Source organism: Balaenoptera physalus, assembly GCF_965194825.1.
Source record: "Balaenoptera physalus genome assembly, chromosome: 21".
NCBI classification, from domain to species: domain Eukaryota; kingdom Metazoa; phylum Chordata; class Mammalia; order Artiodactyla; family Balaenopteridae; genus Balaenoptera; species Balaenoptera physalus.
Window position 1 is genome coordinate 27,740,022 of NC_138902.1, and position 27,778 is coordinate 27,767,799.

A 27,778-nucleotide genomic window follows, 5' to 3' on the forward strand; every position below is an offset into this window, starting at 1 on the left:
GCGGGCTGGACCGCACCACGCGAGGCGGGGGGAGAGGGGCGCGCAGGAGATGGAGAGGGCCGGGCTTTTCGGTGACTCGGCAGGACAAGGGAGCCTTCCGAGAGGAAGAACGAACCCACAGGATGGGGGTCAGGGCTCGCGTTAGGACCGTGGTGTTTGTCGGTCCCCTCCACCCCCCCCCCACTGCTCCGCGGGCAATGGTTGCGCCGAGCCCGAGCTCCAGCCCCAGCTCCGCCCCGGCGGGTGGGGCTGAGGAACTTCTAGCCGGAGAGCTGCCCCACGAAGGGCCGCGCCCACCCCCGAGCTTGGGAATGGGTGCCTTCTTCTCCGACTCCTCTGCCGGCCAGGTGCGGCCGTGCAGCGTCCGCAAACGGCCCAGGGCGAAGTCTGCCTTCGGGCAGCTCGGTACCAAAAGCCCACGAAACGGGCGCAAGCCACGAGAGTCTCAAAACGCGGCGTAGCACGCGAACGCGACCCGTCTTTGCGCTCTAAGGAGAGCAGGGCCGAAGTGAGTGAGGTTTTTCGTCCTGACCGTGGGGTCACCGGACAGGTGTCGAGGTGGGGGGATACCCGGGAGGGGGGATAATTAATTCTCACGGATAGTAAAGACTGTGAATTACCCATTTAGACTTTAGCAGCCGAGCTGACAAGGCACAGAATTTAGGCTTCAGTTCCTTGCACTTACACAACAGGTGGAATGTTCAGGTAGAACCGCGAACCTTCCTTCACTGATGGAAAGCAGCTGTGTGTTTTCACTTAACTGATGAAACACTTCAGGTTGGCAGAGCTGGGGGTGAACCTGGGAGGAGGGTAGGCTTTCGCACCTGAAAAACAGCTTTACAGATGTATTTGCTTGGCCTTCGTCCCTTGTATGGACGCCGTCGCCCTAGTAGGATGAGTTACTTAAAAGTCCAACAGGAAATCCTACCCTCTGGGTTCCACTTTCTGATTGAGCCTCTTTGACATCCAACTAGCTTTTTTTTTTAATGCTTCAGTAAAACTCAGAATACTATCACTAAAATCTTCATATATTCTTTTTTTTCTTGTGTGTGTTTGAAATTGCAATTTGACCCATTTGTATTACTTCGTTAGAAAACCAGACAATCTTTTTGCTGGAGATTGGGAAACGAGAATTTGATGTTTGAAGGCTGTTTTCCTAGGGTTTTTTGTTTGTTTGTTTTTTTGGTTTTTGGTAGATGACAGGGTTCCTCTCTCTGAGGAGGAAGTTTGACTTTTGAAACATATCACATGATTTTGAAACATATCAGTGGTTCCTGATTCAACAGTGAGCAAGCAGATCATAGAAATGTTCATTAATTCAAAAATATTTACTGTCCACCTACAATGTGCTAATAATCATTTTTTCCAGACATTGGGGATAAGCAGGGAACAAAAAGACAGGAGGTTCCTCCCTCATGAGGCTTACATTCTAGATGAGAAATGGGCAATAAACATCATACCCGAGAAAATTTATATAGGATGTTAGAAGGTAATAAATGTTATAGAGAAAAAGCGGAGTAAGGGGGATCAAGAGTAGGGAGAGTCACAATGTTAAGTAACATGGACAGGACAAGCATTATTGAGAAAGTGATGTTTGAGCAGAGATTTGAAGGAGGTGAAGAAGTTAGTTTTGTGGATGCCTAGGGAAGAGTATTCCAGGCAGAGGGAGCAGCTGGGGCAAAGGGTTGACAGTGAGAATGTGCCTGGCATGTTCGGCTACAGCGAGGAAGTCAGTGTGTGTGGAGAAGGAAGAGGGGGTAAAAGAAGTAGAAGAAGTCTGAGAGGTAAGGGGGGTAGGGCAGATTATATAGGGTATAAGGAGCTATTGTAAAGACCTGGGCTTCACTCTGTGCAAATGTGTAATGTGTAAATAGGTTGAATTATCTTGGACCTTAAAATAAGTCTGAAAAAAAAGAAAAAAGAAGTAGAGGATTCCCATCTTTTATATAAGTAGCTATTTGGTTTGAAGATCATTCATCTTTAAAAAAATTTTTTTTATTGAATGAAAGATTCTTTAAATTCTATGGTGCTTTACAGTTTTCAAAAGTTTCACGCACATGATTTCATATAATCCCATTATTGTCTCTCCCCTTTCCCTTCTCCCCAGCTGGTAACCACTAGTTTGTTCTCTATATCTTTGAGTCTGCTTCTTTTTTGTTTTATTCCCTAGTTTATTTTTTAGACTGCACGTTAAGTGATATACAGTATATATGTTTCTCTGTATTATTTCACTTAGCATTATGCCCTCAAAATCCATCGATGTTACTACAAATGGCAAAATTTCCTTCTATTTTATGGCTGAGTAGTATTCCATTGTATATATTGCCACTACTTCTTTATCCGTTCATCTTGATGGATACTTAGGTTGCTTCCACACCTTAGCCATTATAAATAATGCTGCTATAAACATAGGGGTGCATGTATCTTTTCAAATTAGTGTTTTTGTTTTTTTTGGGTATATAGCCAGGAGTGGAATTGCTAGATTATATAGTAGTTCTATTCTTAGTTTTTGGAGAAACCTCCATACTCTTCCACAGTGGCTTCAGCAATTTACATTCCTACCAACAGTGTATGAGGGTTTCCTTTTCTCCACATCCTTGAAGATCATTCATCTTGAATACTACCGAGAGCACTTTAAACATGTCACCAAACACATTTTTTCCCTATGAGAGGATATTAATTGCTGATTAGATGGTATGGCAAAATCAGAATCTTTATACAGAAAATTTACGTCAATTGGCATGATATTCTTAGGCATGAAAAATTCTAATTTTCATATAACTTTGCATTTAACTTTCAAAGCCCTATTATATACCGTTGATTCTATTTTCAGGCAAATTAAAATTTAAGTCTACTTCCCTAAAATTATACCATTTTATGCATTTTTTTCTTACACCTACATCTTTTTTCTTAATCTACTTGATTCTTCAGTACTAGAAATGTACGGAAGGCCAAGGCAAAGCATGTGGCTATAGGAAACTTTGCTGTGGTTTATGGCACACAGACATATTCATAGAAATGGTATTTAAGTGTACAAAGGCATGATTATGTCGGCGGGAAGGGTGGTTCAAATACTATCTTCACAGCAAGCATCAGGTGTAAGACTTGGATGACATATTTAATGTGCAAGGGTCAGCATCAGTAATCGAATTGTTTATCAGAATAGCTGAAGTTCTTGGCAAGCTGTGGACCTTTTCTAATCTCCTACCTAACATTCCTGGGTTCCTGAGGTGATTTAAAATCAGTGCAGTCTAATCACCCAACCCTTAATGAAATCTACCGCACATAACACATTACCCAGAACAGGTATGACTTGATTTAATAAAACTGAATATTCAAAGGTTTGCGCTAAAAAAGAAAGAAATATGGAAATAATGATCCAGTTTAAAAAAAAAAAAACAACATTTTAGGGAATTCCCTAGCAGTCCAGTGGTGAGGACTGTGCGCTCTAACTACAGGGGACCTGGGTTCGACCCCTGGTCAGGGAACTAAGATCTCGCAAGCCACGCGGTGCAGCCAAAAAAATAATAAATTTAAAAAATTTTACCAGAAGTATTTACCAATGAATTGTTTAATTAAGAAGAAAAGACTTAGTATATCTAAAATGTAATCTGAGTTTCAAAGCTTTGATTTTTATCCATATTTTCAGAAAGGAATCTAGAGAATGAAAGATGAAATAGATGGAAAATCAGAAGTCTTGCAAAACTGTTACATGATTCTTTTCCTCCAGGAGCTTTATTTATCACACTAAGCAAGATTACTTGCTTTATGTTTTACTTTTATAAAGAAAAATATGTCAAATTATTACCTTTGGCTCAAGGTATAATGATATTTTATTCTATTACAAAACTATAAATTAATTGCTCACATTTAATCTAATTGCCCCCCCCATGTAATATCAAAATCAAAAGGTTATCTTAATTATCCTTTACTTTGCGCTTATCTTTCTGTTACTTTGTGAAACATTTTTGTTGTCTTATTGAACCCCTGGTACCACAGACATGTAAGAATCTGAAGAGCCACTTTACAAAAAAATCCTTTTGTCTATTTTTGCTTTCTTTGAAAAGACATATAGTTCTGACCTGAAAATTATTCTTCAATTCGGTTCAAATCCAATAATCTCTGAATCTTTTTTTCTTGTTCTGACTTCATATTCCTGCAGAGTTCCATTTTACATAAACCATTATAATTACCTATTTAATGCTTCCAACCAGTTGTTTCTCATAAGTTTGTGGTAAATTCATTTTTCCCTCGATAAACTCTGAGTACTTACTCTAGGTGCTGGGTAACTAGCGAACAAATGATCCCTGCCCTCGGGCTTTGTTTTGTGGGAGAGAAAAATGAAGACGGAAGGGAAAATGTAAATGTAAATCAAATGAGTATTTTGTAAAATATCAATAGATTTAACTCATTCCATGCTGTACCCTCTGGTTGGTTTATTTATTTACTTACTTACTTACTTACTTATTTATTTTTGGCTGTGTTGGGTCTTCGTTTCTGTGTGAGGGCTTTCTCCAGTTGCGGCAAGCGGGGGCCACTCTTCATCGCGGTGTGCGGGCCTCTCACTATCGCAGCCTCTCTTGTTGCGGAGCACAGGCTCCAGACGCGCAGGCTCAGCAGTTGTGGCTCACGGGCCTAGTTGCTCCGCGGCATGTGGGATCCTCCCAGACCAGGGCTCGAACCCGTGTCCCCTGCACTGGCAGGCAGATTCTCAACCACTGCACCACCAGGGAAGCCCTACCCTCTGGTTTAATATTGTGGATGTTTTACCAACCTCAATTCCACGCTTCTGTTATACAGCAGACATGCGATTTGGATGAACCGTGTCCTTAGCTTCATCTCTGGAGGTGGGCCCTGGTTGGCCTGATGTTTAAGGTTACCCTAGTCCTCTTGCCCCCATGCTTGGCTGCGGCCTTAGTCACTCACTCTTGAATTCAATAGGCCATGGTTTGAATCTCAGGGTTTTTGCTCTATGATTGAGGCAATTGTCCTTTCTCTTCTAACAGGAAAGAGTAAGCTATTAGTCCCCATTGCTGCTGGCATTCATGCTGTAAACTTGAAGGGAGCTGCCTAAGGATGAATAGGTACTGTGGACAGCACAGAGGAGAGAAGGAAAGAAACTGGGTCATTATGACATTAAGCTGATAGATGACCAAACACGGAGCCTGTCCAACAACTGGACCCTTAATTACGGTAAGCCACTACTCTTCTTTATTATTTAAGCCAGTTCAAGTTGGTTTGCTTGCAAGTTGAATTGTTGTATCTGATAGCATCCTAAGTGATGCACACATAAAAATAGATATGTCTACCTTCTCAAGAGCAGAGGAGAATTTATAAAGCTATATATTTATAAAGCTGTAACGCTTAAGTTTCAGGACCTTCACTCGCTCAGTCATCTTCCAAACCTTCTACCCAATTTTACACTTGTAATTTTGTATTCTTTTCTTTAAAGAGGACCATCCAAATTGTATAAGCTTTAGGCCTTACAAAACCATCTGATGCTTTGGGGGAGAAAATTTCCACCTTTCTCCCCAATCCCTTTAATTCATGTTTCCCTAGGGGAAGAGTGACTTACCTAATTGGTAAATAGCTGGATGGGTCACTGCACATGTGTGGCCTGACTTCTCTAGCTCTCTCACTCAGATCTGCATGCCCACAGTGGTAATTCCTGGATGACAAGAGTGGAGGGGGAAGTAATTGCTGTCTTTGACTACATCTTCCAAAATTGGCACCTATCCAACAAATTTTTAAAATACTATGTTAACGTCATGGCTGTGAAGACTTTGAAGAAAGCATCATGAAAGGGTGGCTCTGGGAGACATTGAGAGAAGGTAAAAAAAATGGAGCCTTTTGTATGTACTTGCATCTGCTGCCCCCCAACCTGGCCTACTCTGCCCTCAGTTTACTCCCTGTCATGTTAGAGATTGGCCGTGCCCCTGGGAAGCAGTTTGCATTTGTCAAATGACTGAGTGCATAAATTCATTCCAGAGGAGAAGGAGTTGGCATCCCATCTTGGCCTCAGGTCCAAGTTGTTTTCTCCTTTCCAGCTTAATCAGCAGTAAAGCTGATGTTGATTGCCACCCAATGCCTGTGTATATTTCTCAATCATTTCCCAACCAGGAAAGGTGAGGAGAATGATTATTACCCTGAAATGACAACATACGTCAGCAGTAGCAATTATAGTAACATATATATTAAAAGTACTAAATGACCTACTAAAAGTGCCAAGCAGACCACTAGGTGCCATGAAAGACACACACACAGTAAAATAGGAATTCCTGATCAAAGGGAGTTTACAACTGAAAAAGAAAATACCACGAACATAAATATGTATCAACTTGTGAGGCCAACTACAATTCAAATGTATGTTTTATATATTCAGTTATATTGGGTTGAACCATATGAGATTGCCATTTTTGTAGGTTAATAAGTAGTTGACTATCAATACTTTCATATGGCCTACCTAATGTTACCGACACCCAAAACATTCACAGTTATTTGACTTGACTTGGAAGCTGGTGCCATCATACTAGGTCATCTGTAGACCTCTGATGGCTCCTGCTTTTCCTCACCCCTTGAAGATTTTTCACATCTGGCTCACTGTCACTCTTTTAAATATGATACCTGTCAATATTTTGGCGATTGCAATTTCCACAGAGACAATTTTTCCAATATTCTGATTTTTCTCGGTTTCTTGACCTCTTCCCTTGCAATGTTCTTAGCCTGTATTTTACCTCAAATGCCCAATTCCATTGTCATATCTTAGACATTGGAACACTTACTTCATTTTGCTTCTGGAATACCAGTCTTTTTTGATTCTTATATTCCTCACTCGACATGTCTTCAATACCCTCTGTTAGTTTCTACTCATCAACTGACCTCTTTATGTGGGGTGCCCCAGAGCCTGGTCTTCAGATGTCTTTTCTTCTTTACGCATGTTCTCACTTCCCCACTTAATATCTTTCAGTGATTTCCCATTACCCTTACAGTCAAGTCCAGCATTCTCAACCATGGCTCAGAAGGCTCTGCTTAGAAGCTGGATTGCTTCTGACTTCCTCTCTGGAAGGAATTATTGCTTATCACACCCCCTCACTCATTCCCTTAAAGCAATTTTTCCAAAATACCATGCTTTTTCCCGCCTTAGTGTCCCTACTCACTGGCTTTCTATGCATGGAATATTCTTTCTCACGCCTGCCTTCACACGTATAACTACTGAGAGTTCTGCTTAACTTACGTCTTCCTTAGCAGAGGCTTCCCTTACTTATATCTTTCCAAACCAAGTTTTGTTACCCTGTTAATCAATTCTCAGATATCCTGTACTTTTCCATGTCCTTTGCACACGTAGTTATTTGATTAATTACTATTTGTTTAAAGTCTGCCTTCCTTAATCTATAAACCCTTTCAAGACAGGGGTCAGTCTATGTTGTTATCATGGTATCTGCAATATCTAGCACAATTCCTGACATAATGATGGTGTAGAATAAATATATGATGATTAAGTGACTTATTACTTACAGAGCTCAGGATCCTAACTTCTCTAAGTAACAATAATTTGTGGGGAATGCACTCAAGTGCTAACTGGGGTTCTACAAGCCTATCCTTCCCTTCTCTTCCCTCAATCACACTTCTTTCATTTTCTGTCTCTTTTGCTTTCTGTAGTTTTCACAGTCTCCAACCTTCTTGTAGAAAGTCTCCAATTTGTGATGGGCTTTGGAAGAAGTGTGAGTTCTAGAAAAAGGACTGGGTCAAGGACCTAGGGTGAGACACCTTGGCTTTTATCTCAGAATATCTCAGAGATAAGCTGTCTTTCTATTCTTCAGGCTCTAAAATAAAGCTTCAGGGATCTTGTTGTTGTTGTTCTATTAAAGATACAAGAAGCACAACCAAACCAACCATAATCCTATACTTCATTTTATCAGGATCATGTAGGAAAAGACCAAGTCTAATCCTGGATGTTAATATTGCATCTGTATCTAAAATACAAAGATCTGAAGGAGTAGTATCTATGAGTTGTAGGATATGCATATATTCAGCCAAAGCGATTAATCCTATTTACTACTACAAACAGTGGATTAGAGTTCCTAGTGTTTCATATATTTGCCAACTCTGGTATTGACTGACTTTTACATTTTTACTAGTCTGGTGGCTGCAAATGCTGCCTCACTGTAGTTTTATTTTGCAGTGTTGGCGTGGGCTCTCATGAGCCAGTGACATCACAGTGTGATTGTGTTCAGTGACAAAACGTTGGTAGTTTGATTCATCATATGATATTTACCCCATGGAAATCAGCAAACATTACAAATCAGGGCTTTCCCCTCTGGAGAGCCAAGTGTTAAAGATTACCTGTATACCATTGTTGATAAGGTTAAATATTTTCTCATGTATTTATGGGCTTTTATAATTCTTTGAATTATTTTATCTTGAGTGGCTTGGGCTGTTATTACAAACTACCATAGACTTGGTGGCTTATAAACAACAGAATTCATTTCTTGCAGTTCTAGAGGCTGAAAAGTGCAAGATCAAGGTGCTGGCACATTTGCTATCTGGTCTGGGCCTGCTACCTGGTTCATAGACCACCGTCTTTTAGCTATAATTTAATTTATTTTTTGGCTGTGTTGGGTCTTTGTTGCTGTGCACAGGCTTTCTCTAGTTGTGGCGAGCGGGGGCTATTCTTCGTTGCACTGCATGGGCTTCTCGTTGTGGTGGTTTCTCTTGTTGTGGAGCACGGGCTGTAGGCACACGGGCTTCAGTAGCCGTGGCATGTGGGCTCAGTAGTTGTGGCTCGCGGGCTCTAGAGCACAGGCTCAGTAGTTGTGGCGCACGGGCTTAGTTGCTCTGCAGTATGTGGGATCTTCCTGGACCAGAGATCGAACTCATGTCCCCTGCATTGGCAGGCGTATTCTCAACCACTGTGCCACCAAGGAAGTCCTGTAATCTCTTATTTCCTGCTTATGTCCCAGCCTAAGTTTTATTTCTTTAAACATGTCAAGTATAGTTATTTAATATTATACATTTGATGATTAAATTTTTTTTTTGCTTCTCCTGATTCTCATTAATGGTGCTTTGTTTCTCTGTGTATTTTTAATTTTTTCCTTTCCTTCTACTCAGTGCCAAACAAAAGAAAAACTTTGTCACCTTCCTCTGTGCAATAAGATTTATTTCTCTGCACTGTTACCCTTGAAGGCATAGCCCTTTGTAGCCATAGATTCCCTCCTGGGTGAGTCCAGGCTCCTACCTCCCATATCTTGGACACTTGTCAAAGCAAAAGCTCAAAGTCTCCAGGATTTGGCAGAAACTTCCAGGTGAGAGTGAGGTTTGGTCCTCATTCATCTCTGCGGGTTCCTGTTTTCCCTTTGTTTGATATCTGTAGATTCCTTTCTTTTGTGCGGATGAACACCTGCAGATTTTAATTTATAAGTCCTTGCTATGCAGTCTGAAAAGAAAATCTATTTTTTTTAATGAAATACAAAGGCAGGGTTGAAACACAAGGCCAAATGGAAAGAAGGCTTATTGTTTCTCCATCATGGAAAATAAGCCTCAGTGATGTTTTAAGTAGCCCAGTGGCAAAAAATTAAACAGAAATACATCAAATAGTGCCAGAGATTTTCCTGGGGTGAAGTACACAGGAAATGTCGTAAAGCAAAACCTGCCTTAACACCATCCAGTTCACTTAATGAAATACGCATTAAAGAAAAAAGCCTGTAAACTAGTAGGTGGGTGAGGGAAGGGGAAGTAAAGGTATGAAATTGTTCTTTTTCTCATGTTGTTTCTAATCTTTTAATTAAATGGATTTCAAGATGAGTGAGCTTTAAAAAATTATCACAGAGGTTACCTGCATTAATCCCTTTAGGCTAATACTGATGATAATACCATAAAAGAACAATATCTTGAAAAGTAATTTTTGATGTTTTTCACCCGTTATGAAAGCTATCATGTCATAATAATTTGGTTAATAAAATATGATGTTAAGCTAGCATATTTTAATATATTCTGCTGTGTTATAAGAGTTTAGAATTACTGAGTAAATATAATTCCTACAATAAGGAGTTGAACCCATGCACTGATTAGCTCTACACTAGAGCTGACCCAGGAACTCCGTGGCATTTGGGTGGGTACTGGATCATCTGGTATGCTGAGTCCATTTTAGGAATTCAGGCCTATTTTAAGATGTATGAATGTATTCATTGATTTTAATGATTTCTTTATTAACTTCTTTCTGTAGGATGTTGGTGAGTTTTGTATCTGTATTTAGGAAAGTCCAGGCAGGTCCTTAATTTGGGAAGAGAGGGCAAGGAAAAAATAAGAGTTGGAGCATGTCATGGTGGAGTAGCTTGACTAGACTAACACTCTCACATACACAAGAATTAAACTTTGGACAAAATATTAAAAATTATCTAAAGGTAAAGGAGAGTGACCAAAAGTACACAGAAACTTGAGGGGAGTTAATTCTAGTAAGAAGGGAATCATATTTTCAACATTTTTTCAACTTAGGGCAGGCCCCAGGCAGTGCCACTAAGAGTCATTAAAACTCACACAGAAACCTTTAGTCTTAGTAGTTGAGGAATCTGAGGACAGAGTTCAGAGTAACCAGAGTCTAGAAAGTGAGGAGGAAATCCTGAAAAAAGAAGAAAGCCACAGAGGGTAGCCATACTGCCCAAATCTCTCACTGATCTCAGAACTCCACATCTTTGGGGCAGACTTCAAGCAGCCCGGCTAAAACTGAAAGAACTAAAAGGATATTTCAGCTGTTGCCCACTGTGGAGAGATGGAATTTGGAGCTTGAGGTCAACCATGTTAACTGCCTACTAAACAACAAAGATTCTTCAGAAGGACAAAACAGAATCCACAGTTTCTATAATGTATTATTCACAATGTCCAGGATACAGTCTAATTATATCAGACATATGAAGAAACATACTAAAAAGAAAAGGCAATCAGTGTTGACTGATCCTGAGATGACCCAGATGTTGGAATTAGAAGACAAGGGTTTTTAAGGTAGCTATTATAATTCTGCCTAAAAACAAAAACACCAAAAAAAGACTTTTAATGAATGGATAAGAAATTTCAGCAGAGAAAAAGAAATTATAACAACAGTAGCAATAACCACAGGATCAAATGGATTCTAGAAGTGAAAAATAGTGTCTGAGATTAAAAAATCACCAGATGGGTTTAATAGCAGTTTAGAGATGATAAAAGAGTCAGTGAACTTGAAGATAGAAAAATCAAAATGATCTAATCTGAAAATGTGTGAGCAGTCAAAATTGGGCGTGGGGAGCTTTTTGTTTGTGCTTTTATTGTATATAACCTTCCTTTTGATAAGGTTACTAAACTAGTAAATCAGGGGAATGTTTGATCAGAATGTATCTTGATTTTGATAGTGCTTTAAACAGAATTTCTCACGATATGCTCATGCACAGGATGGAAAAATGTGCACCACATGACTCTATGTAGAAACATTCTTTTTTTTTTTTTTTTTTAAGGAATTACTTTATTTTTATTATTTATTTATTTATTTATTTATTTTTGGCTGTGTTGGGTCTTCGTTTCTGTGCTAGGGCTTTCTCTAGTTGCGGCAAGCGGGGGCCACTCTTCATCGCGGTGCGCGGGCCTCTCACTATCGCGGCCTCTCTTGTTGCGGAGCACAAGCTCCAGATGCGCAGGCTCAGTAGTTGTGGCTCACGGGCCCAGTTGCTCCTTGGCATGTGGGATCTTCCCAGACCAGGGCTCGAACCCGTGTCCCCTGCATTAGCAGGCAGATTCTTAACCACTGCGCCACCAGGGAAGCCCTAGAAACATTCTTGATCTCTGCCACTCTCCCAGACTAACTTCAGTGCGTAATGGGGGTTGTATAAAGTGCAATGCTGGAAACAGGGAAGGAATACTCACCTATTACCTGCAATTTTTATTCATTTGTTGTCCTCCTTCACTAGTGTATAAACTCCATGAGGGCAGGCGATGCCTGTTTTTAATCTGTATCCTCCAGTTGCCAGGACCTGTAATTAGTCCTGCTCTCTCAAATGGGGGCAGGAACCAGGTGAACATGAGGGTGAGCATGGTGACAAGGAGTCCAGGAATATACTACGTTCAGAAATTCAGGCAGACAGAATGTCTGTTCCAGGGAAATCAGTTGGCCGGCAGATGGCCTTTGGTACCAGGCCACTGTTGGAAATAAAGACTTCAGTCTCTTGAGGGTAGTGTTTCTCAAAGTGTGGTTCAGATCGCTTGCTTCCGAATTACCTGGAGTGCTTGTTAAATGTCAGTTTTGGGGACTAATCCTAGATATGCTAAGCCTGCACCTCTAAGGATGGGTCTTGGAAATCTACAGGTACCCTAGGCGATTCTTACGTATATAGATTTGAACTATTTCTTTTTAGAGGTTGGGGAGCTGACAAAAGCAAGGACTAGACTAAGTCCTCGGGCAGGTTTCACAATCTCGGCACCGTTGGCAGTTTGGCTGATGGCTCCTTGTTGTAAGGCAGGGCTGTCCTGTGCACGGCAGGATGTGCAGCAGCATCCCTAGTTTCTAACCCTCTAAATGCCAGAGTACCCCCCGTTCTCCCAGCTGTGACATCCAAAAATGCCTCCACACATTACAAAATGCCCCCCAGAGGGCAAAATAGGCCCTGCTTGAGAACTGCTGCTTTGGGGGATCAGAGTAGTACGTATCCAAGGATCCGAAGAGGGAGAAAGCAATATGGGGGAATGTCCAGCGATTGGAATTGGAATGCCAAGTTAGGGCCAGAGCTACAGCAAGAGCTTCTCCTTTATAAGGCTGATGTTGGTGGCTTAGCTACCTTGCTGTAGAGGGGCCATGTAAGTCTAGAGTTGGTGACAGATGGAATATAAATATAAAAGCTGAGAATTAGACAAGGTGTGGCACCAGGTCTCAGTCATGGCTGTGCATTGGAATCAATGTGGAATTGTAAAAACATAAAAATGCCTCGGCCAACCTTAGCTCTTCTGAAGCAGAATTTCCAGTGGTGAAGTCCAGGCAACTGGTATACAAGCTGGTTCGGGAACACTCACAGGGTTAGATGACATCCTGAATACTGTGTTCAGGAACTCAGAAAGAGACAGGCTAGGAATGAAACTGCCTCAGCATAGCAGACCTCAGCAATGCTTAGTGTCTGAACCTCTTTAATAGCTCCCATCCCATCCCACACGTGAGGATGAAAGCATTATATAAATACACGTCCATTGTGGCTAAACTGTCCTAAGTAGGGAATTTCCCCAATTTTACTCTTATCCTCTGTTCTGAACCTACTTGCTCTTTTGTAAAACGTTTCCTGTTCCCACCCCACTGCTTAATACCCGATTTCTTTCTCTCTGTGCAGCCCCCTTGTCCTGATATTTGTGTGGCTTGTGTGTGATTTGGGCAATATTTAAGAGGTAGAATCAAAGCCTTGCTGACTGATTGGATTGGGAGTTTCTAATTTCCTTTTAAAGGTACTGATTAGGCATCTATTGTACTAAGTAATGCAAAGTAAGACTGTAAAGCAATAAGACAGCTTCCACAAGCTGCACAAGCATCAGTTTCACAGAGTAGCACTTCATGCTTTATGACAGGAAATCCAGAAAAAGAAGCAAATTCTGTGGTACTTTAAGTGTGTACTCTAAGTTTCATTTCCATGTGAAACACTGCAGTTGACTAAAAAAGTACATCCATGGAGAATCTCAATTAAACTTGATTAATCTTGGTTAAATCTAGCAACTGGTTCAGCAGTAATTCCATAACAGCCCAATAATTCTGTAAAAACACTTCCACTGATTTTTTTATTCAGAAAAAAAGGAGAAGACAGAAACAAAAATCCTGGTCATTTGCAATATCTATCAGCTTTCAGTTTGGCTCTCCTGTTTAAACAAAAACAAATAATAAAAATTAATCTATGTAGAAACATGTCATATATAGCCAACTGCTACTAAACATAAACTCATGCTCAGAAATTGTGCTCTCAATTTTGGTTATTATATTACCACACCACTTATATTAAAATATTTTAATTAAAATTTTACTTTTCAATTTTATGTTTCATACTACATGTATTTTATTCTTACAAAAAAAATCTTTTCCTGATCTTTAACTCATGTTGCTTAAGGGCTTTTAAAATCCATAACAGCGATTTTAATTGCCTCTGAATTTAAGCATGCCCTAAGCTTCTACTTAACAAGGTGGCAATGTTGTATTTTCATAAGTGATAAAAGTTAGAGGACACAGACCTTACTCTGTTTCTCTTGAGTCCATATCCTGATTATTATTTATAGCCTATTCTTGATTTCTTAGAAATAGGTACATGTTAAATTTGCTCAGCTGGAAACAATTACTACATCATTTTCTATCTTTAGGTAACCACCTGATCAACTGGTTAACAGAAAATACCTGATAAAACACTGTATCAAGGAGTGTAAAGAAATGTCTTAAGACTAATTTTGCAACATAAGACTTGAATGAGTGGCAGGAGATTACCAAATTCTCTCTCGATCTGGCACTTCCTTGATTTATACTTGTAAGCTCACAGCTAAACCTCTCTAACCATTTTATTTTTATTTATTTTTTATTCTGAACGAAGATGAAATAAACTTTTAAAATGTTTTTACTGAAGTGGAATTCTAGAAACTTCATAAAGCTAGGCAAAAAGAATTATTTTCAAGAGGTAGTAAATATTATTATTCACACTTTAATATTAATATTGTTGATAGTGATAACAATAACACCATTATCTACATAACCCTTTTACAGTTTACAAACTAAATTTACATACATTATACCTCTTCTGTATCTATTTTTTTTCAATTTAATTTTTATTTATTTTCTAAACATTTTTTAAATGTTGTAAATCTAGGACACTACTTACCTAAATAGGAATACTAATAAAGAAATATTAATAATGTGCTATGATAAATATCCTGCACACGTCTGAATTCAACTTAATAAAAGTGCTTCAATTTTGTTATTCAATTTTATACTTAGAAATTTTTAAACTGATTTTTATCTCATTTTTGGAAACCTGCACTACTTTAATAGAACCCACTGAATTTTGAAATTAGTCAAACAACTTCTTTCTAGCCCTGGTTCTAATAGTTATAAAAAGTTGATGGTAAATAAATTTATGAAACAGTTTCAGTCAGACCTGAATTTCTTGCAATAAAATATATAAGCACTTGGAATCTGGCTATTTCCAGATATTCTTTCTTGGTGATCTTTTCCCAGACTTATGATGTCCTTTTAAGGTAATACCACCACATTCAAAACTTAAAAATAAAGACAAAAATTTGAAAATTACAGCAATTAAAAAAAGAACATGGGTTTATATACACTACTTCTATTGGCCACTGAAAATAGTTGGAAATGATTAAAAATATACCTACCTGTCCAGAAGTGTTTCATGCAAAAATCCATCTTTCCGAGCCTTTTTAAGGACTTTACTGTCTTCTTTACTTATTTTAAGTTTGTGGTCTTGGAAGCTCTGGAATTTCTTTCTGTTAAGAAAATATCTTTCTTGAAAAATATCTCAAACTTTGATTATACATGTTTGCTGATGAGCTTAAAATATTTTAAAAAGTTTTTTGTTTATTTAAAAAAACTAATTGTTTTTCTTAAATAACATACAACTTTTCAACAACAAAAATGACTTTAGTACCCCACCATCAAGGAGGCAGTTGTTTGGCTAGCTCTACAAACTCAAGCTTTGGAATGTTGGCTGGAGTCTCCTGTGTCCTGGCAGCATTTGGTTGGCATTATGTACTGACAGTGACAGACACTCTATAGAGCAGGGAGAATAGACTAACTCAAGTGACTTGAGCATTGAAAGCTAGCAGGATGATAATTAGGAAAACTGAAGCCTTAACAGAAGCATTCAGTTTAGTGCTCTGTCCTAGAGTCTACGTTATGTTGTCTCTGCTTGTCCTTCAGGTTATTTTATTTTAGGTGCCTTGAGAAGCATGTCACTGCCAAATCTACAGTTCTAAAAGGAAAAAATATACGTACACATAATTGATTTCACACTGTTTAACATTTCCTTTGTCTTCCTCTGGAATATCATCTTTTTTCTTAGTTTCTCTTTCAGCACAGGATCTAATCTGCATATTGGAGATGAGAACCCAACAGGTTACACATTTATCTTTCCCCTGCTCCACCTTGCTTATTACAAAAGAACATTCTAGGTGATTTCTTATGCAAAAGAAGAAAACAGTTAACTTAGCAATTAGATTCAGAAAAAGACAGATTCTAGATATGTGTTTTTATTTATATATATAATTTATCTAAATAATTGCTATTATATGTTTCTTTAGAGCCCTTACATCAGAAACACTGAAGAGAAACTTATTTGAAAAGCATTTTACAGATCAGATCCCGCTAAGCCAATTAGGCAATAATTTAACTAGTTTAATTTTGGCTGCAAAAGTAAATACAGTAGGATCAAATTATCCTGCTATTTAGTGTTCATTTTATAACACTGAAAGTTTAAGATAGTAGCTGTTTTACTATGCATAGGATATTACCAACACATTAAAACTTTTAACATAACACAATTTGTTTTCATCTAATTGGAATCTATCCCTTTTAAATCCTCCTTATACTTTCATAAGTTTTGACAGATACTTACTAAAACATTCCATAAATTAACTGATACAGATATAGCAATTAGGATCAACTGAGTGGGGTAAGAAGAGGACAGAATTCAGGGCCATGAAACTGGCAATTTGCAACCCAAAGGACCCACATCTGGAAAGGGATCTCTGTGGCTTAGAGCACAATTCCAAGATTGCTTAGAAACTGGTGAGCAATAGGCATGTGCAAATAATATGTGTGCAACGGTTTTGGCTGGAGGAGTCCTAGAAGACCTGGGGAAATTCTGGGCCAGGTCTGTGACACAATACTGCTTTTGGCAGGAGGGAATGTGTTCTGGTAGATAAGGCCAGGCTATAAAGGTGGATGCTGACACAGATTAGCAGAGCCTGCAACGTAAAAGGCAAGGTGGAAAGAGTCCTGGATTATCATTGCTCAGAGCTTCCAGGTACCTGACTAACCAGACAGACCCAGGGAAATCTGACAGGTACTTCATATAAAAACGGTTGTAATTATTGATAAATATAGCATTTTATTTCTGTAGATGTGCAAAGTACTGCACATACATTTGTACTGCTTGTCTTCAATAATCATACTTTTATAATGTAATCCAGATGAAAAACAATTCAAGCATGATACAATAAAATTAAATATAAATAAATAAAACTAAAAATAGGTGAGTCAGAAATCCACCAGCATTTTTCTAATGACTGCTTCCTGAGAAGCAGTGTGGTGTGGAACGTAATTTCTAGAGTCAGTTGGGCCTGGGTACACATCCTGTCTCCACTTTATCTGTGTGACTTCATGAAGTGACTGATCAAAACAGTGAGGATGTAGGGGAGGTCAAAGGTTGTTTCCTCCTCTGTAAAGTTAAGACAACTTCACAGGAACACTATGAAGATTAAAGACAACTATGCATGTGCCTCACTCAGCAGAGTACCTGCAGCTACTTGCTATAGTTTTGTTTACATAATTGAAAAATATTATGACTAATACTTTTTAAAATATAACAAGAAAATCTAGGTTTTAGATTTAAATTTTTTGAGATTTTGGCAGTGAAAATGGCTTTTGAGAAAACTATGGAAGATAGACCGAAACTTCTAATTCCTGAGCTGTCTAGAATAGTATTTTTTTCTCCATCAGTCAACTCCAAATGATGAAATGAAGAGTTACTGGTATTAACATTCTTGTTTAAAAAGATTAGTGATATTTTTCAAGGTAAAAAGAATACTGTAAGACTGTGAGACTGAGGATTATGAAAATCAAGAACATTTAAAAAATAAAATCAAATATATGACACAGAATTTAAAACATATACAGATGCTTGATAGATGTGTTTAAATTATGCTGATAGTAGAGAAAATGTAACATGGATTTTTATGCTTTATTTATAAGGATTAAAGCCACTTTAGAAAAGGCTTTTTTCCCTCATTTCTTTAAGCCTTCCTCTCTGGCCCTCACTAATGCATTACACACAGCGAATCTGGATCAGACTACAACATTTTAAAGAGACATAGTCACATCATACATGTGACGTGTATTAGTCTATAGAAAAGTCTCATGATTACCTTTATCATTTCTTCTTCTCCTGCTGTTTTACTTTTTGCTTCTATATCACCTGCTTCATTGCATCTAATAAAGCAGCTGTTTGAGGCCAGTAAAGCCATTTTCCCCTAAATGGACAAAATAATAAGAAATAAGTTATAAGAATGCCTGTGAAAAAAATTCTTAAAGTCTTGAGACTAAATTGATTTTTTTCCCATGTCTAAAAGTAATCAGGAAAAATAATGTGAAGAAAACCTGGAAAAATAAAAAAACATACAGAGAAGAAAACTAAAATCACCTATAATCTTACTACTCAAAGATAACCACATTAAACATTTTTAGTATATTCTATTAGTAGGACTAAATTCTAACTGTATGGAATAGAATTATTTCCTTTGGCCTCAGAGATTTATTGAGGATATAACTGATTTACTGTTTTAAAAAGTTAGCTTTAAAGACAAAAAAAGTTATAATAGTAGTGTTTTAAATTTTTCTCCATAATTAGAAAATATAAAAACATATCATAGTTGACTGAAGTATCAACTGTACTTCAATAAAATTTTAAAAAAAGAAAAAAAATGCAGAGAAAATATATCTCATAAAAGCTAGCCTTCGATGCCTTTGAATTTATTGTTCAGAACTTTAAGAATCAATGTCTGAGGGACTTTTGGGTGTAGGAAGAATTAAATCTTCTATCATATCCAGTTACGAAAGTGCTAATAACACGGATTTGACTTAATTTCTTATCTGAGGTGGTAAGGGCTGGGTTTTCTGTCATCTGCATGACTTTTGGTAAGCTTGGATGCGGCTGTATAGTCCAAGGTGATTTAAATCTGTGCTGCTGATCTTTCTGCTGAGTACCTTTTTGTAGTAAAGTTTTACTTGTTACATCAGGGACTGTTAAGTCTTTCTTTCATTTAAATTTAAAATTTTAAAACTTAGTGTTTTTCCCAAAAATAAAGTGAAATGAACATCCCTCAAATTCTGTATAACTGGTAGTATCTGACTCATCATCCTGGCCTTATCATATGTTGGCATTTTCTGTTGATATAATGAAAAATATCTATTCAGTTTCTTTGCCCTTTTTAAAATTTTTCTTTTTTTTTGCTATTGAATGAGTTTCTTATATAATTTGGACATTAACACCTTATCAGATATATGGTTTGCAAATACTTTTCCCAATCCATAGCTTGTCTTTTCACTTTGTTGATTGTTTTTTTTTCCCCTGTGTTGTACTATTTTTTGAGATCTTTTTAAGGTTATGAATTCATGTTGGTTTTAAAAAATTTAATGCATTATTGCAGTCTACTTTTTTTGTTTTTTTTGAACATATATTCTCAATGAATGTTAGAGACTTTCTCATTCACTGACAAGGAACTTTTATAAACAATAAGAGTACTTACATCTTGAAAGACCGGTTCCCATTGTTCTCTTGGTCCAATTGCATCTGAACGCCCAACAACAAGTCCATCTGAATTTATACCTAGGTATTTTCCATAGCCAGATTTCAGGGCAATTCTTCAGATCAATAAAATAGATCAATGTTAAAAACGGAGAGAAAGGAAATTAAATATGGAACATAAAAATAGAACGTGTGTGTATAAAAATTGAAGACTAACCATAGTCCAAATGTTCAAAAGCCATGTGTGGCTAGTGGCTACCATATTGGACAATGTAGTTCTATGTATACAATTTAATATTCTACTTTTTAAATACAAGTATTATATAATACCTTATATAGCAAACATTTTCCAAATTCATTTTTCTTCAAAAACACTACTTTTAATGGATATATAATATTCTATTACAATGTATCATATTGTATTACAATGTATTAATTATAGTTCAACTCAAGCTTACCTAGAATCAGATAATTTGACAGCTGTAAACTGCTCTGGAGGACTAGGACCCTCATCAACTACAGGAGAAAAAACAATTTGAAATAAATTTGACATTTCTTATAAATATACATATAAAGATACTCTTTAGCTTGAAAGAAGTAGCTCTTTTTCTTTTAAAAACAAACGTAAGAATATTGTATTATGATGTAATTATAATACAGTATTCATGGTATCAAGAGTTACTTTATCTTCTATATAACTCATGTTTCGTTTTACATACTTAACAAGATAGGTCAGCATGATGCTTATTTAGTCACTTCCAAGATACTGTCTCTTTGTATTTTAAAATGCAGTCAGCACAGAGACAAATAAGCACTTAATATTTAAAAAGCTAAATGCTTTAATTTATTCAAGGGATGGCCATTCAGACAAGAAGCTACTGCTTTTTAATCTTCTGATTTCTTCGTATCTCATTAGTGCTTCTTCCCATGGGCTGAAAGGAATGAGAAAACTTTAAATTATTAACAGTTAGTTAATGCTCCAGGTTAGTTTTGGCAAAAGGTCTAAAGAATGAAGGAATTCAAACCTTTGACTCAACCAGGTTTTCTTTTTCCTTCTACTTATTATTTCAATTATTCATATTGTTTTTGATTCCCATGGATACTCTTCTGGAACTATACAGAATGTTTTCAAATGCTTACACTGGAAAGAGGGAGCTGCCAATAACTGGTAAATAGTGAAGAAGGAAAAAAAATGGAAGAGTCAAATCAATGGATTCATTCATTTGGAATATATTCGAGATTTGTTAGAATTTGGCCTAAGTGAATGAATGTCATAAAATATATACTGTAGCCTTTTCCCTTCCATTGCTTCTACCAGACACAAACCTTCTTTATGTGGGGCTCCCAGTGTAAAAAGTCCATTGTCAAGTGCATGTATGTAGGTTCCTTTATCCATTTCAATCGCTATGGTTCCTGAAATTTCACCAAAGTTTGTTACTGTCCACCAGATTCCTAAAAAATAAAATCAGTAATTTAAATTTATATTCTGGATTTGACAGAAGGTTCTTACTTGTTGCTGTTGTCATTATAACATATTTAAAATTTTTATTCTGTAGTTGTAAGAAATAATACAGGGGGCTCTCAAATACCCTTTAATCACTTTCTCCCAATGGTTAACATCTTGCATAACTATAGTCAGTATCAAAACCAAAAAACTGACACTGATACAATCCATGAAACTTATTCAGATTTCATCGCTTTTACACACACTCACTTGTATGTTTCTATGCAGGTATGTAGATCTAGGTTACTACCACCACAGTCAAGATTAGGTTCTTTTAAAATATAAAATAGCAGTACACATGAAGGCACAAAATGATATACACAGAACAGTCTCTCTCATATCAGCCTCCAGTCATCCACGACTGCTTTCCAGAGGCAATGACTATTACAACCTGTTTCCTATGTATCCCTCCAGATTATAATTACAATTGCTAAGACTGAGGTCAGGGAGCTTATTACGTATATTTTCCTTCTAGGAGTTTTATGGTTTCAGGTCTTACATTTAAACATTTAATTCATTTTGAGTCAATTTTTGTGTATGGTACAAGATAGCAGTCCAGTTTTCCCAACATCATTTATTGAAAAGACTGTCCTTTCTTCATTGTATATTCCTGGCATATGCATGGGTTTATTTCTGGGCTCTCTATCTGGCTCCATTGATCTATGTGTTTGTTTTTATGGCAGTACCATACTGTTTTGATTACTTTAGCTTTATAATATACTTTGAAATCAGGAAGTGTGATACATCCAGCCTTGTTTTTCTTTCTCTATATCGCTTTGATTATTTGGGGTCTTTTGTGGTACATATAAATTTTAGGACTGTTTGTTCTACTTCTGTGAAAAATGCCACTGGAATTTAGATAGGAATTGCACTGAATCTGTAGATTGCTTTGGGGTTAGTTTAGACATTTTAACAATATTAATTCTTCCAATCCATGACCATGGAATATCTCTTCTACGCGTCTTCTTCAATTTCTGTCATGAATGTCTTATAGTTTTCAGTGTACAGGTCTTTCACCTCCTTCGTAAATTTATTCCTAGGTATTTTATTCTTTTTGATGCAGTTGTAAATGGGATTGTGAATTTCGCTTTCTGATAGTTCATTATTAATGTATAGTAAATGCAACAAAGTTTTGTATATTCATTTTGTATTCTGCAACTTTACTGAATTCGTTGATCAGTTCTAACAGTTTTTTGGTGGAGTCTTTAGGGTTTTCTATATATAATGTCCTGTCATCTGCAAATAGTGACATTTTTACTTCTTACTTTCTGATTTGGATTTATTTTTCTTGCCTAATTGCTCTGTAGGATTTCCAATACTATGTTGAATAAAAGTGGCAAGTGTGGGCATCCTTGTCTTGTTCCTGATCTTAGAGGAAAAGCTTTTCACTGTTGAGTACAAACCTAAATTTTATCCAATTTTTGTTGGGTCTGATAATGATAGTGTTATGTATTAAAAGAAAGAGCAAAACAGAAGGAAGAAAAGAGAGAGAGAAAGAGAGAGACTGATCTTATAAGAAATGCACATTTATGTATATATGTATAATGACATAGTATCTGTTATTTATTTTAAAATTCTCCAGAAAAATGTATGCATGAGCGATTATCTCACAGTGGGCATGTGTGTAAATGAAACAAGACTGTTAAAATATTGATTATTACTAAAGCTCAGTGATTCATTATATTCATGGAAGATTCATTACATTCTTTTCTCTACTTATGTATTAGTTTGAAAATTTTCCATAATAAAAAATTTTAAAAATTGAGTTAATCACACTGTACAAAATTATCTATTCAGCTCAACAGGTCAGGCTTTTCATAACTAATAAAAAAATTAGTAAAAGTTTAGCTTAAATGAAGCTGGACTTTACCTAATATCATATACACATACTAACTCAAAATGGACCAAAGACCTACATGTAAGAGCTGAAACTATCAAGATAAAACTCTAAGAAGAAAGCATATGGGAGAAGCCTCATGACACTGGATTTGGCAATGATTTCTTGGATATGACATCAAAGGCACAAACAACAAAAGAATAAACAGACAAACTGGACTTCATCAAAATGAAAAATTTTTGTGCATCAAAGGACACTATAAATAGAGTAAAAAGACAACCAGAAAATATTTGTACAGCACGTATTTGATAAGGAAGAAATATCCAGGATATATAGAGAACTCTTAAAACTCAGCAACCACAAGAAAAGCAACCTAATTCTAATGATGGGCAAAGGACTTGAATAGGCATTTCTCCAAAGAAGATATGCAGATGGCCAATAACCACATGAAAAGATGCTCAGCATTACTAATCATTAGGAAAATGCAAACCAAAACCATAATGAGATACCACTTCATACCCATTAGGATGGCTATTATCAAAAAAACAGAAAATAACAAAGTGTTCATGAGGATGTGGAGAAACTGGAACTCTTGTGCACTGCTGGTGGGAATGTAAAATGGTATGGTGGTTTCTCACAAAATTTAAAATAGAATTACTGTGTATGATCCAGCAATTCCATTTCTGGGTCTATACCAAGAAGAAATGAAAGCAGAGTCTTGAAGAGATATCTATACAACCATGTTCACAGGCAAAAGGTAGAAGGAACCCATGTTTTCATTGATAGATGAATGGAAAAACAAATGTGGTATATACGTACAACGGAATATTATTCAGCCTTAAAAAGGAAGGCAATTCTGACACATGCTACAACGTGAATGAACCCTGAAGACATTATGCACAGTAAGACAGTCATAAAAGGACAAATACTGTATGATTCCACCCTTCTGAGGTACTTAGAGTAGTTGAATTCATAGAGACAGAAAATAGAATGGAGGTTTCCAGGGACTAGAGGGGAGTGAGGAATGGGCATTCATAATTTAATGGGTGCAAAGTTTCAGTTTTGCAAGATGAAAAAAATTCTGGAGCTGGATGGTGGTGATGGCTGTATAACAACGTGAATGCACTTAATGACACTGAATTATACACTTAAAAATCACTAAAGCGATAAATTTTGTTATGTATATTTTACCACAATTAAAATAATTTAGTGAGAGGTTTACATGATGATTTAAGTTACTTCTGACTTATAGCTGTAATTGTTTTCAGTAAAAAAAAAGCTTTACTCAGAATCATTATCAGCATCCTATGATCATTAAATCTTTCTTAAAAATGTAACAGTTAATGATTTAAAATTATTTGTATTTTATATGTTCTGTGCCATGTTGACCAAGTACACTTAATGTTGATTCTCCCCAAATGACCTAGATTCAATATAATTCTCCCAGAAAATCCAACAGGATTTATGGTAGAAAATAATAAATTGTAAAATTTATATGGAAATGCAGAAGATCTAGAAGAGTATAAAGAAGTATAGAAGTATAAAGAAGAAGTATAAAGTTGGGAGATTCACACAACCTAATTTCAAGACTTCATGAAATGACAATAATCAAGACAAATATATCACTAGAACAGTAGACAAATCGATGGAACAGAGTCCAGAAATAGACTTAACACATATAAAGTCAATTGATTTTTGACAAAGATACCAAAGCACTTTAATGGAGAAAGGAAAGTCTATTCAGTGATGCTGGGACAACTGGATATCAATATGAAAAGAAAAAGAGAAAATAATTTGTAAAATGTATTTGGTTAAATAATATTTATCTATATTAGGCCTTTAAAATGATATATCAGTATCTCTGGGTTATTAAGCAGTGTAATGATTCAGAGAACCATGTTTCCTCTCTCCTGTGCTTTGTTCTGATGATGAAGAAAAGACCTCAGCAGTGACATCTACTGTGCTAGAGCATAAAAGCAATCTATAACTATAAGTAATATTTGAGCACTTTAAGACAAATATGAGTCAGTCATAAATTCCTTCTACTTCCTTTTTACTACTTATCCCGACTAGGAAAATATTTTTAAAGGGATCTCAACTGATGTTAACTTTTCTCAGAATAAAGTATACAAAACTGACTCACCAACAATATCAAGTTGAATTTCTTCATCTTCTTCTCTTTTTCTCTTCTTCTCTTTGCTCTTTTTCTTCTTACTGTAGGAGATAATTTATATAGATGAGTTTAAATATATTGATTTGCATACTGTCATAAGATGGAATCTTAGAACTCTTTTTTTTTTTTTTTAATTTTTTTATAGCTACTTTATTTATTTATTTATTTTTATTTTTGGCTGTGTTGGGTCTTCGGTTCGTGCGAGGGCTTTCTCTAGTTGCGGCAAGTGGGGGCCACTCTTCATCGCGGTGCGGGGACCGCTCTTCATCGCGGTGCGCGGGCCTTTCACTATCGCGGCCCCTCCCGTTGCGGGGCACAGGCTCCAGACGCGCAGGCTCAGTAGTTGTGGCTCACGGGCCCAGCTGCTCCGTGGCATGTGGGATCTTCCCAGACCAGGGCTCGAACCCGTGTCCCCTGCATTAGCAGGCAGATTCTCAACCACTGCGCCACCAGGGAAGCCCCTTAGAACTCTTTTAAGATGTACATTGATATATAAATTATTGATTTACAACGATATACATTGATATACCCTCTTACTTCTAATCCTGAGAAGTCACTTCTGATCCTGTACATACTGTGTTACAGTTAAGAGAACAGACTCTGGAGCCAGACTGCCTTTTAAAAGCCTGATTCTGTCATTTCTTAGCTCTGTGATTTTTGGAAAATTTACTTAATCTCTCTATAAGTCAGTTTCCCCACCTACACAATGAGGATAATAATTTAACCCAACTCTTAAGGCTGTTGTGAGGATTAAGAGAATGCGTATCTTCATACATTGCTCATGAAAATGTAAAATGGTGCAGCCACTTTAGAAAAGAGTTTGGAGTTCTCAAAAAGTTAAACACAGAGTTACCATAGGACTTAACAATTCTACTCCTAGGTATACACCCAAGAGAAAAGAAAACATATGTCCGCACAGAAACCTGTATACGAATATTCACAGCAGCATCATTGACAAGTGCCAAAAAGTGGAAACCCAAATGTCCATCAACTGATGAATGGATAAACAAAATGTGTTGTATCCATACAATGGAATATTACTCAGCCATAAAAGGAATGAGTACTAATATTACATAGATGAACCTTGAGAATGTTATCCTAAGGAAAAGAAGCCAGGTGCAAAAGGCCACATATTGTATGATTCCATTTATATGAAATATTTAGAAGAGGCAAACTGATACAGACAAACAGTGGATTCGTGGTTGCCTGGGATTAGGGGACGAGCAGAAAGGGGAGTGACTGCTAATGACGGTGGGGTTTCCTTCTGAGATGATGAAAATGTTCAGCGACTTGACAGTGGTGAACCTTGTGAATATCCTAAAAGGCACGGAATTCTACTTTAAAAGGGTGAATTGTATAGTATATGTATTATATCTCAATAATTAAAAGAAAACCAAGAGTGACTTTAAAAAAAAGTTAATATGTAGTACTTAGAACAGTTCTTGGCACATAGAAAGTGCTATGTATGTGTTAATTATATTGATAGTTGTAATGATTATACGACACACTTGTTTGTATTTTCATCACAAAATAAGCTTTCAGAAGCTAACTCTCCCCTCCCTCCTATGAATTCAGACAGTAACAATTTCACATGTATTCAGGAGAAATTCTTGATGCCAGACCCCTAGGCAGAGTTCTCAAGTGCAGTGGCTTCAGTTTGCTCCTTGACACTTTCTTTCCATCTCTCATAAAAGTACCTAAAACTCTATCACTCAGACCAGGATGAAATGCTCAACATTTTTGTGAATAATCAACCCCGAGCAAATCTAGCAGTTAAAAAAGAGGTGGAGGTATGAGTGGGCAGATATCTTTTCCTAAAAATCTAATACTCATAAATCACCACTATAAATTCTTACTTGTATTTGGCTCTAATTATTTACTGTACATGTTATCTCACTTAATCCTCATAATAATCCTTTTAGAGTATCATTAATCTCTCCCAATAAACGAATAAACGGAAGCTCAAAGATATTAACGTACCTGCCACAAATCACAAAATTAGTTATTAGTGGAGTCCAGCTTCAAACCCATATCCTTTTCAAAATCCACATCTACATATTGCATTAAAAGCTAATTTTTTTCTAGGTGGGAGGGAGACAATGTTGAAAATAATTATTCCTAATAAAGGAAGTTACTGTTATAACCTACACGATCAGACTAATACAGACCCACCAAGCATAGGTCTGGAGGTGGGGGGCTCATCAAGGGACCCGAACTTGTGGCTCCTGGGCTATCGGTCCGCCCTGCTAGGGCGCGACTGTGGCGGTGCGTCTCTGCACCGGCCCCGGGAACTGAGTCCAGCCCGGCAGGAGGCCAGGCCCAAGGACTGGGAGCCTGAATGACAGCTCCCGGCGGCTTCCACAGACTAGCCGCTGGGAGGGGAGAGCGGAGGGTTGTCGGAAAAGAGGGGCAGATTCTCCCGCACAAACTCGCGGTTTACCTCTTGGCCTTGGTTCCCTTGAGCACGAGTTTGGTGGGCTTCACGTAGGAGTATTCGGCCATGGTTGCGGTGACGCTTCTGTATTAAGACAGGGAGCTGGCTCAGGGCAAGATACGCGAACCGGCGCAGAAGCCGGCGAGGGAAGCACAAAAGTGGGGATGGAGTCCAAACTACCTGAGAACGTATCAGCGGAATGGGCGTGTTTCCCCGGAATCCCTGGCCTTTCTCTCCTGAAGATTGAGTCCCAAATAGAATTCTACTTCCTGTTTACAGCCTGCGGCTACGGCAACCGCAGAGGGCCTAAATATAC

General features: G+C 37.4%; 2 protein-coding genes across 2 annotated transcripts; both read right to left on the bottom strand.

Moving 5' to 3' along the window:
• Positions 1-141: 141 nt before the first annotated feature.
• LOC309651647 (uncharacterized protein) lies at positions 142-19,576 on the bottom strand (the record flags this gene model as incomplete). Its single annotated transcript, XM_082444546.1, has 2 exons — positions 19,484-19,576; positions 142-4,737 (listed from the first exon to the last, which is right to left on the bottom strand). The coding sequence occupies exon 2, from the start codon at positions 622-624 to the stop codon at positions 142-144; it is 483 nt and encodes a 160-aa protein (XP_082300672.1). The 5' UTR covers positions 625-4,737; positions 19,484-19,576.
• Positions 13,743-27,778, bottom strand: FRG1 (FSHD region gene 1). Its single transcript, XM_082444542.1, has 10 exons — positions 27,643-27,778; positions 27,469-27,546; positions 24,999-25,069; positions 20,841-20,966; positions 19,973-20,030; positions 19,516-19,630; positions 18,136-18,240; positions 15,986-16,077; positions 15,367-15,477; positions 13,743-13,851 (listed from the first exon to the last, which is right to left on the bottom strand). The coding sequence occupies exons 2-10, from the start codon at positions 27,528-27,530 to the stop codon at positions 13,815-13,817; spliced, it is 777 nt and encodes a 258-aa protein (XP_082300668.1). The 5' UTR covers positions 27,531-27,546; positions 27,643-27,778; the 3' UTR covers positions 13,743-13,814.

Bases quoted from the DNA above. Each gene is read 5' to 3' on its own strand.
- FRG1 (XM_082444542.1), bottom strand. From the start codon at position 27,530: ATGGCCGAATACTCCTACGTGAAGCCCACCAAACTCGTGCTCAAGGGA. The intron at 15,478-15,985 runs GTACGTATATTT...TTTTCTTAACAG, and splicing joins CAGTGTGAAATCAATTATGT to AAAGAAATTCCAGAGCTTCC. The intron at 13,852-15,366 runs GTAGGTATATTT...TTGTTTAAACAG, and splicing joins CATGAAACACTTCTGGACAG to GAGAGCCAAACTGAAAGCTG.